At 47.7% G+C, this 10,737-nt stretch overlaps 1 protein-coding gene across 1 annotated transcript in view; it reads left to right on the top strand.

Annotated features, from left to right (window-relative positions):
• The first annotated feature begins 616 nt into the window (after positions 1-616).
• ADAM12 (ADAM metallopeptidase domain 12) overlaps positions 617-10,737 on the top strand; it is a 189,041-nt gene continuing 178,920 nt past the window's right edge. The window contains exon 1 of the mRNA XM_058811008.1: positions 617-653. Coding sequence (XP_058666991.1) covers positions 617-653 — 37 coding nt within the window. The remainder of the gene's footprint in view (positions 654-10,737) is intronic.

The following is a 10,737-nucleotide window of genomic DNA, read 5'->3' as shown; positions in this document are numbered from 1 at the left end:
AACCTGGATGCAGTTTTCATTTCCTGCAGGGAAACTTGGCCTTGTTTGTCTGAGGTGGATAAACCAAGCCTTGTAAAACTGATTTGGGAGGTGTTTTGACATGAGGAATTAAAAGGCCAGGCCTGGCCTCTCCCTGCCCATCCCAGTGAAGCAGGGACACTTCCCATTACCTGCCCTGTGCCTGGAGGGCCTTTTATTTCCAAGAGAATTTCAAAACTGAGGTGAAATTGTGTTATTCTCCAGTAGCAGCTGTAATTCAGTAGCATTCCTACATGGATGTTGTTAATAGAATATTTGTGACTTATCTTTTGTGATAAATTATTGATTTATCAACTTCAAGTCCATAAAATCAAAATGGTAAAAGGCAACAAATCCTTTTGGGGGGAGGAGGAGAAAATCTGATAATATCTACTTGATTCATGCTAATGAATGACCAAGATATAATTGGCTCCACATTCTCTGCTAGCAAATATTGTTACTCAGATAAAAGTACTACCACAGTTAAGAAAAGCCTTGTGGGGTTACCAAAACCCTATTTAGAAATCTTTAGTTCCCTTCAACTGATTTTTTTTTCATTTTAATGGGAAAAGTACCTTCAAAGACTAAAGATGTCGACATGGCTTTAATGGTGGCCTTCCACAAAGGAGTCTTCTGTTTGAATTTTAATATTTTTAACCAATGTTCTGTGTGGAGCACATATGTCCTTAATGAGAGAGTTGATGCAGTTCATTAGTTTATATTTGAGGGATGAAACGTCCCTGAGTGTAGCTGTTAAACTGTAATTTATAATGGCTGAGCAGGGAAAATTCAGCATTTGGCTATTTAAAGTTACACACAGGCTCATCCCTGACTGCTCCCAAGGAGAGGGGATGCTCACAATGAGGAAAATGTGAGGTGAGACATAAGTGTAGACAAAATCCAAATTTGAGAGCAACCTGAGGTGAGTCCATGAGTCTGGTTTGGGCAGAGGGGTAAGAGGTGAAATATGCTTTTCAAGTGTGAAGCACAGCAGCTGATGAGAGCCCTCTGTGCACATTGTCCATGATCCCAGCCCTTTTCCAGGTTAGTTTGTGCTGGGCTGACCTGGCATTACCACAGTTAGCCCTGGATGGCTCAGTGATGCCGCCAGGGCACCATCCCAGGCTCCAGTTAGGGAGCCACAGAATTTGTTGTACCCCTGGAATTTCTGGCTCATTTATCCCCAGAGCTGCTGAAAAGTACAGTCTGGATCATCGGGAATAATCAGCATCCTCTGCTCCAGAACAGCCCCAAATCTGTGCTTTCCAAACACCATTTTTCAGTGGGATTGCATGGCTCTTGTGCCTGCTGGCCTACAGACACATCTCAGAACACTTCTGCCAACTGTTTCATATACAGGGAACATGGAGCCAAGCTGCAGAACTCAGTATCAACATCCAAACTGTGAGATTTGGGAAGAGTTTTAGTAAATTAAAGCTAAAAACAGCACAGTAAAAGTCTGTGAGAATCTTCAGGATTGGATTATTTTTTTTCTGCTCCTCCACAGCAACATGTGGGCATTACATGTGTTTTGGTGGTACATTAAGGAGTAGATAATCTGTATTTGGTTATTCTCCCAGACAGTCAGTAATAATAATTTGAATGAGAGAGATTTTAAAAAATGCATCTGGCAACTCTGTGGGTGTGTTTTGTTGTTTGTTTTCTTTTTTTTTTCCCTTCTTTTAAAACCCCCACAATATAAAATAAGAACCAACACCAGAAACAAGTCTGAAATAATTATGAAACCAATAAATAACCCCTGAGCTGTAATGTACACAGATGACTTTCCAGAGGCAGCAGGCAGGAAAAAAAAAAAGAAAAAAGGGAAAAGTCAGGGATGAGGGGGGACTCCAGAGCCCCTCAGGCTGGGACCCTGTGGAGGGGCTCAGATGTTCCAGGGGCACAGGGTTAAGTCTGGTCCTTGCCAAAGCAACAACAACAAAAAAATACGAAATAACCGACACAAACCTATTTGAATAAGGGAGAAAAAAAAATAAAGAAGAAAGAAAAAAAATCCCAACTCCTCTATTTTTTTCCCCTTAAGCAGCCGAGCCCAGCTCATCAGCAGCTGAGGCAGGAGCAGGAGGGGTTTTGGAGTTAACTGCATGCAGGAAATCTCTCACATCCTGAGTCCCAGCTCGCTCCTCTCGGTAACTGTATATTATGGGGCTGCTCTCCAGCCCCAGCTGATGAAAGTTTGTCTCCCTCAGTCTGGGCTGCGATGTCAAAGCGCCTCCAGGCAGCGCAGCCGCGCTCCCCCCGTGCGCTGCCCCGGGCCCGGCTCCCCGCGCTGCTGCCGCTGCTGCTGCTGCTGCTGGGCCCGGGCCGCCCGCTCTCCGCATCGCCCCGCGGTAAGTCACACACAGCCCCGGGGCTTCCCCCGAGAGGATCCCGCTCCGTTTTAGCCGGACGAGCAGCAGGGAGATGGGTTCGGAGCGCCGCTCCCCCCGCCCCGCTGCGGGCATGGGGCGGGAGGTCCCGGCCGGGCACTCGCGGAGCGCGGAGCTCCCGCTCCTGAGGGCGGCTCCGCGGAGATTCCCCGGAAAACTCCGCTCTGCGAGCCCCCGGCACCCCCAGACCCGCCATGGCACCCCCAAACCTTCTGCTCCTTTCTTTGCACCCCCAGACCCACCATGGCACCCCCAAACCTGCTGCTCCTTTCTCTGCACCCCCGAACCCGCCGGGTGCCATCCCCCGGCGCCCCCAAACCCGCTGCTCCTCTCTCGGCACTCCCATCCCCCGGCACCCCCAAACTTGCTGCTCCCTTTTCTGCAGCTCCAAACTTGCTGCTCCCTTCTCCGCAACCCCAAACTTGCTGCTCCTTTTCTTTGCACCCCCAAATTCACCAGGTGTCATGCCCCAGCACCCCTAAACCTGCTGCTCCCTTCTTTGCACCCCCATCCCCTGGCACCCCCAAACCTTCTGCTTCCTTCTCTGCACCCCCAAACCCGCCGGATTCTGTTCCAGTGCACCCCCAAACCTTTCCAAAAGTGCTGCTCTTTTCTTTGCACCCCCATCCCCTGGCAACCCCAAACCTCCTGCCCCTTCTCTGTCCCCATCCCCCGGCACCCCCAAACTTGCTGCTCCTTTCTTTGCATCCCCAAATCCACAGGGTGTCATGCCCCGGCACCCCCAAACTTTTCCAAAGGTGCTGCTCTTTTCTTTGCACCCCCAACCCCCGCACCCCCAAACCTGCTGCTCCTTTCTCTGCACCCACATCCCCCGCACCCCCAACCTTGCTGCTCCCTTTTTCTGCACCCCCAAATTCACCGGGTGGCATCCCCCGACACCCCTAAACTTGCTGCTCCCTTCTCTACACCCCCATCCCCCGGCACCCCCAAAGCTGCTGCGGTTCCCTTCTCTGCACCCCCAAAGCTGCTGCTGGTCCCTTCTCTGCACCCCCAAACCTGTTGCTCCCTCCTCTGCACTCCCATCCCCGCCGATCCCATCCCGGGGATCCATCCCCCGGTTATGTTCATTCGGGGGTCCCGGGCAGAGAGGGTTTAGGGGGTGTTGGAAATTCTCCTCCCTCGCATCCCCTCCGAACAGCCCCCGGGGCTGCATTCAAAGCTCTGGGAGTCTTGTCAGAGTTCGGGCTCTGTTTCCAGCTGGGGAAAATTGCGCGGAAAAGCCAAATAGTGATGGTAAAAGCGTCCTGGCTGGGTAAAAGTTTTCTCGCCGCCGCTGTGTTCATTCAAAGTGAGCTCCAGGCGGGAATTGAGCTGCGGAGCGCTGTGCTGTCCGTGTTGTATGGATGGGAACAGCCTAGGAGGGGATTGTCTCTCCCTACAGCAAGTTTGGGGTTTATTCTGCAATCCTCAGAGCGCCCAGGTCCTCTCGTGTTTGCTAAGCAGCAGCTGACTGCATATTTATGTGAGAGAGGAAAAGAGATTCTCCTCTGTGAATGTATTGAACAGCACCGAGGGGTGCCCGTGTCCCTGAGTGTTACTACAAACTCCTGTGTTTGGGCTTTTTTTGTTGGTTTTTTTTTCCCCCATTGTAACTTGAAGCTTTGCAAATATTTGCTTATCTTCAAACGTATTGACAACGACTTTCACTGGGACTTTGCCTCTGAACTTGCTAAGAGAAAAGATGGGGAGATAGTTTAGCACATGGAAATCCCAGGGGGGAAAAGGACAAGGTGCTGCCTTTGATCAAGCACCTGGAATTTATCTTAATGGATTAACAGGAGTTGAAGCTCTGCCTTTGAGAGGGGTCTTGATTTCCTTTTGCCAGCATTTGTATTTGCACCAAATCAGTGGGTTTGGGGTAAAGGCTGCAGAAATTCCCTGCAAATGAAAGGAAATAGGTGCCCTGGGGCTGTTCCCTTTTTGTGGGGAAAGGGAGGGTTGGTCTGGGTGGGAGCATGGCTCCTTTCTCTGAGTAGGGAACTGGCTGGCCAGCCCCTCCATGGTGTGGAAGTTCACTTGCAGTTGGGAAAATCTGAGGTAAAATACTTCAAAGTGTTTGTCCCTGCAACACCAAGTGGGCAAAGTGTGGGTGACTTGGCCCTGGCACACAGAGGAGTGAGCAGAAGGGGAAGAGGGGGCGGAAATCCGGTTCGTGGTGCTCAGAATTCCCTCAGAGCCAAGTGAAGCTCTAAGGTTACACTCACACCCGTGATTTAAGCTCTGTGTAAAGTTTGTGCCAGCTGCTCATCTCCATGCTGTCTTTAGGTGTCTTTATGGGTTTTAGGTGTCTACATTTGGGCAGCTGTGGTAGTTGTTGGCCCTTGGATTTGCCTTCTTGTATCTTCCTGCTGCTCTGCTTTCCATACTATGTCTGTAATTTGTTTTTTTCCACCCAGAATATTCAGTGAGCATCCCCTGCCTTAATTCCACTTTTTTTCCTGTGGAAGCAGAGCACAGCTTCAGCCCTGCCAGAGCTTGTGCTGCTTTCTTGGGCACGGAGGTGCTGAAAGTTCCAGGCACTCCCAGTGGCACCAGGGGCTCCTGGCTGGGCTGGAATGGCTCTCACTGGGCGTTCTGGAGCCCTGCAGGACATCCTGATTTTTACATAAACTCCTGCTTAGTGATTAAGACAAGTTGGAGTTATGATATGCCTCCAGAACTGGGTTTTAAATGTGGCAATAATGGGTGTCTGCCTGAGTGACAGCTCTGTTATTAAACAGAAATTATCAGGTTGTGGGATAGACAGCTTCAAAGTAGCCTTGTTGCTTGCTTTCAGTGTGTTTTCTTTCCATTTTTTGGTGGTTTTACATTGCCCTCTTAGTTTTCGGTCTTGTGCTGGATTTCTGCTTAAAGGACCTCATGGACAAAAAGGGAAACTCAACCAGGCCAAATTAACTTTGTTGCCCTTGTGGAGTGGGATATGAAGGATAAGATCTGATCTTCCAGTGTCAGTCAAATACCTCAAAATCTACACCTGTACAAGGTTTTTCTGCTCAAGGCTGTCCTATTCCTGCAGGGCAGACAAAGTGATGCTGTGGATAAAGTCCAAATTAGAGATTGTGTGTATGTCTACAAACTTTTAAATTTCTTTTAAATATTGTGTGTTAGCTGGGAAAACAGCAGGAAAAAAAATTACTCTTAGAATGACAGAATGGTTTGGGTTGGAAGGTACCTTAAAAACCATTTTATTCCACCCCCTGCCATGGGCAGGACACTTTCCACCATCCCAGGTGGCTCCAAGTTCTGTCCAGCCTGGCCTTGGACACTCCCAGGGATAGAAGATCCACAGCTTGTCTGGGCATGAAAAAATGCAAATCCTAAAACTGCAACCCAAAATTCCTTACCTTCAGTTAAAATCACTTTTGTCTAGATGTTAATTTGCTACTGATTGCAGCTTCCTTGGTTTTAATGGAAATAAATTGCAGGAGAAAAAATGTTGCTTTGTCTTGTGCTCTAAACCTGATTTCTCCATCACCCTCTGTGTTTCAGTGCTCATTTATAAATCCTTTCTTCTCTCAAACTGCTCCAGCATTTGTGGCAGATATTTCTGGTGTGTGTATAATCACCTCCTCTTTGTCTGGTGATTATCCCCTTCAGACAGCCTGGCATGAGCTGTCCCTGGCCATGGGGCTCCAGAGATCCATGCCAAATCCCCCAGCAGAGGAATTTCACTGCCACTCTTCAGCAGTGTCTGCATCCTTCACCTCCAGCTCTCTGGGAGCTGACAGATTCTTCACTGCTGCTGCCTTGGGGAAGGAAGGAAGGGAGGGAGGGAGCATCTCTTGCTGTGCTTGGGATTTTTGGAAAGGTCCTGATCCAAATACAAAGAGCATCCTTGAACTCGTGGTTGCCAGGCTGTGTTTTGGGTGGTTTTGCATCCTGGGGGATTTCTCTGATGGCCTGAGGGTGACTGCAGCAGCCCAGGGCTGTGTTCATCTGTTTATCCCACTGAAGATAGCTATTTATCTGTTATTCCCACCAAGGCCCTCACTCACCACCCATGATCGTGAAATTCTGTTCTAAAAAAGGCTCAACTCATGTTGTGGTGGTTCCAGTCGTTGGGTTTCTCTGGGCCTGGATTGAAGGCACTTGAGAGAGCAGTCCATGTTCAGTCTCAGGTGTTTATTATTTCTTATCAGTAAAACAGTCTCACTGCTGTGAGTTCTGCAGCTTTTCATTAGAAGGCCCAAAATGGCCAACAATCTCTGGGTACAAGGTCTTTTAAGACTAAACTATCCAATTAAGAGCTGACACCTGGATTATTTTCCCTTTTAACCCAATAACTGATCCCAGAGAGCCCCCAGTGGGGAATTTTCTGCCCAGTTACAAAATGTCATCCAAACCCATGGAGGAGAAGGAAGAAGAAGCGTGAAGAAGAAACCCAGGACAACACCCTGTGCCCTCCATCTTGCTGCCATCCACAAGATACTAAAAATCCCAAACCCTCAATTTCTCACCCAATGATACACCTGCACTACTCTCTATAATCTATTTTTCTATGTAATCTGTAATCTATTTCTATTTTGTGGATTCCAGTCTATCTTGAAGTCTGCGAAACTTTCTCCATGGATGAGGGTCAGAGCCAGTGCTCCCTGGGGGTCAGGGCACCCGGAGCAGACCCAGAAATATTCCCTGTGGTGCCCTGGGTTTGCACATCATGTAAAGGTTTATTTGTTCCTCCCCCAGCCTTCTCCACACCTCACATCTCCTCCTCCTGACAATGTATCCCTGCTGCTTCCAGCAGATCCGGCACTGCCAGGGCAGCCTGGCCAAGGAGTCCAGCTGGGCTCTGGGATTTTGTGTTCCTGAGCCTCCCTTTGTGCTGTGGCAGGGTGAAGGGTGAGCCCTGAGCTGCCTTGCTGGGCTCTTGGGGTGGGTTTCTCCTCACTTGTGCTGTGAGAGCTGCAATAATGCAGGAATGGACATTTTTAAGGTGTTTGGAAATCTGGAATGCTGTCAGGTTGTCCAGCCAGGCCCTGCCACGCCAGCAGGCTGTCCCCAGCTCTGCCTCACACCATCCCATCCTGCTTAGCATGCCAGGCTGCCCGTATTGCAGGGATTTTTATATTTAATCCCTTTTTATTTAATCCCTTTCCTCTACACCCCCTTACGTTTCACCGCGCCTCACCCTGGATCTCTCTCTCCCCACTGCCGGCACTTGGCACTTGTATTTCAAGCAGCTCCTCAGATTTCTCCCGGGACCAAAGCACATCATCTGCACAGTCCTGGAGTGCTCCATCCCCAAATCACACCTGCAGAGGCTTCTCTTAGGTCCTGCTCAGTCTCCAGGGCACATCTATGAGCCAGTAAATTAAAACCCCACAGTTTGAGGGCAGCAGTTGATTCCTCATAGGGCAGTGCAGTCCGAGAGCTCAATCCCTTTTGTTTCTGCTTAACACAGAGCAAAGTGCTTCTAATGTATTCAATTTTTATCTTTTTGCCACCCCACTAACTGAGAGAAGGGATTGTTTCTTAGTAAAGCCCTGCTCCAGCATATTGACCCTTCTCTTTTTAGGGTTCAGGCTGGATTTTGAGACTAAGTTGGTATCAAGTGACTTGAACTGCATAATCTAATCAGAAATTAATCTGTTTAATCCCTTCAGGTTGTTCCACTAATACTTTACACCCCATACAAATGACTTTGCTGCTTTCCATGACCTGGAGCTAGGATAAGCAAGAGTTTAGAGGCAGGAAATTGTCCTTTCACAAGGTCAGCTTGCTAAAAGCAGTGATTAGGAGAACAAATTCTTTCTTGTCCCAAATCTATGATGTAATAAGGCAAGAAGTGAAATGTGTCATGGCCTGTTAGCCATGCTGGATAATGCACATCAAGGCAGAAAAAGCTGGATGCAGAATTTGGCACAAAAGTATCTTTTACTCATTTTTTGGGGGGTATTTTTTTAAGAGGAACTGTGTCAGCCCATGGGAATTTAGTTTAATAGTATATATCATATGCATTAAGTGAAAAACCTTCCTCTGACAATGGTGAAAGTTTGCTGTTTTCTTCTTCTTTCAAATGTGTTCTAATCCTGCAAGCAGTTGAAAGATAAACCTCATGTGTGACTGCTTACCTCTGAAAGAATACATGAAGATACAAACTTCAACAAATTCAAGTATTTATGGGATTGTTTTGCTATAGCTATGCAAAAAAAATAATTTAAAAATTACAAAATCTGGACTTTGTCATTTAGTAAAGGGATCATATGGGCCTGCTCAGGCCTGGAGCTGAGCACAAGCAGTTTTTATCCAGCAGCACTGATGCAGTGATGGCCTGTGCTGGAGATCCCCTGCTAATTCAACAGTTAGGAGATGTGAGGAGGATAATTCAGTCCATATTATTGAAGTTTATATTCCATTCCTTTTCTGCCACTGAGAGCGCTGTGATGATAGAGGGAGTTGGGGATAAATTCACTGGATCCCTCTGGAGCACCAGGGATGGGCACAGCTCCTCAGCCATGTTCCTTTTGGAGCTGAAGATCACTAAAGGATCTCCAGGTTAAAATCTGCTCTTGCATTTTGATGTGGGCATTGGTGCATGAGGTGAGCACCCCAAAAGAATGAGGATTTAATTCTTCATCTCTTGCCTCCTGAGTAAGGCACAGACACTCTTTGGGTAGACAACAAGGTGAAATATGGGGTCATTGCAGAAGAAATCCCAGAATGGTTTGGGTTGGAAGGGACCTTAAATCCCATCCAGTGCCACCCCTGCCATGGCAGGGACACCTCCCACTGTCCCAGGTGCTCCAGCCCCAGTGTCCAGCCTGGCCTTGGGCACTGCCAGGGATCCAGGGGCAGCCACAGCTGCTCTGGGAATTCCATCCTAGCCCCTCCCCACCCTCACAGAGAGGAAGTTCCTTCTGATAGCCAATCTAAATCTCTCCTCTTTTAGTTTAAATCTTGACACTTTAGGAAGAAGGAGCTATTTGTTCTGCATGCTGTGTGTTCCTTGTTTCTATGCTTGACACCCTTTTGGGATAAATTCTTTCCCCTCTATGGACCTGACTCCTTTGTACAGCCTCGTGCTCATGTCCTGTGCTGGCATTTCAAATCCTTTCTGCAGCACCAGAGCCGATGAGCAGAGCTGTTGTAGTGATCTGGGGAGATATCCTGCCCTGAAGAAGCCATAAAAATAAATATTCTTTGCTCCTGTATCTCACATGCTGGAGGAATGTGTGAAAGTCAGGAGTTAGAGAGCGACCCAGGGCTCACGGAGACACTTTCTGCAAGGTCACACTCGTAATTCTGAGCAGCAGAGGTGGCTTCAAGAACATTAACTAACTCCAGGTTATCTTTTCATTCATGTTTTAAAAACCAGAAGAGAGATTCAGTGACGGCTTGTGCTGGAGCAGGTGCAGCTCATTTTCCTCTGCCTGCTGTTGTGTGATGTGAGGATCAGGTATTCCCCACCCAAACAGGAACTCCTGATGGATATAAAATCCTGATGGATATAAATTCCTGATGGACATAAACTCCTGGATATAAACTCCTCAGCCCAGCAGCTCCTTTTCTAGGCTTGGGTAAGAACTACAAATCACATCCCCTGCCTGCTCACCCCAGCTGGGTGTGCTGTGTTTCCCAGAGAAGTCTGAAGGAATGATCTGTTGCGTTTGCAGGGTCCGCAGAAGAGGAAGGAATGATGAATCTTACTCCATGTTCTTAGAAGGCTAATTTATTATTTTATATATACTATATTATATTATATTATATTATATTAAAGAATGCTGTACTAAACTATACTAAAGAATACAGAAAGCATACAGACAGAAGGCTAAAAAGATAATAATGAAAACTTGTGACTCTTTCCAGAGTCCTGACACAGCTTGGCCCTGACTGGCCAATAAGTCAAAACAATTCACATGAAACCAATGAAACAATCACCTGTGGGTGAACAATCTCCAAACACATTCCACATGAGCACAACGCAGGAGAAGCAAATCAGATAATATTGTATTCCTTTTTCTCTGAGGTTTCTAAGCTTCCCAGGAGCAAAATCCTGGGCGAAGGGATTTTCCAGACAATATGAATGCTACAATGCTCTGTGCCTGTGAGGAGCACAGCTCCAGCTCCCACTCCTTGGTGCTTTTCTGTGCAGGTTGTACACAGCCAGGAACATCCCTCATTTCACTGTGTGAGGATTCCTTGCCCTTGCAGGTTGTACACAGCCAGGAACATCCCTCATTTCACTGTGTGAGGATTCCTTGCCGTTGCAGGTTGTACACCGCCAGGAACATCCCTCATTTCACTGTGTGAGGATTCCTTTCTGTGCAGGTTGTACACAGCCAGGAACATCCCTCATTTCACTGTGTGA

The sequence above is a fragment of the Ammospiza caudacuta genome, chromosome 9 (assembly GCF_027887145.1).
Source record: "Ammospiza caudacuta isolate bAmmCau1 chromosome 9, bAmmCau1.pri, whole genome shotgun sequence".
NCBI classification, from domain to species: Eukaryota; Metazoa; Chordata; class Aves; order Passeriformes; family Passerellidae; genus Ammospiza; species Ammospiza caudacuta.
This window is presented reverse-complemented; position numbering and strand designations above follow the sequence as displayed.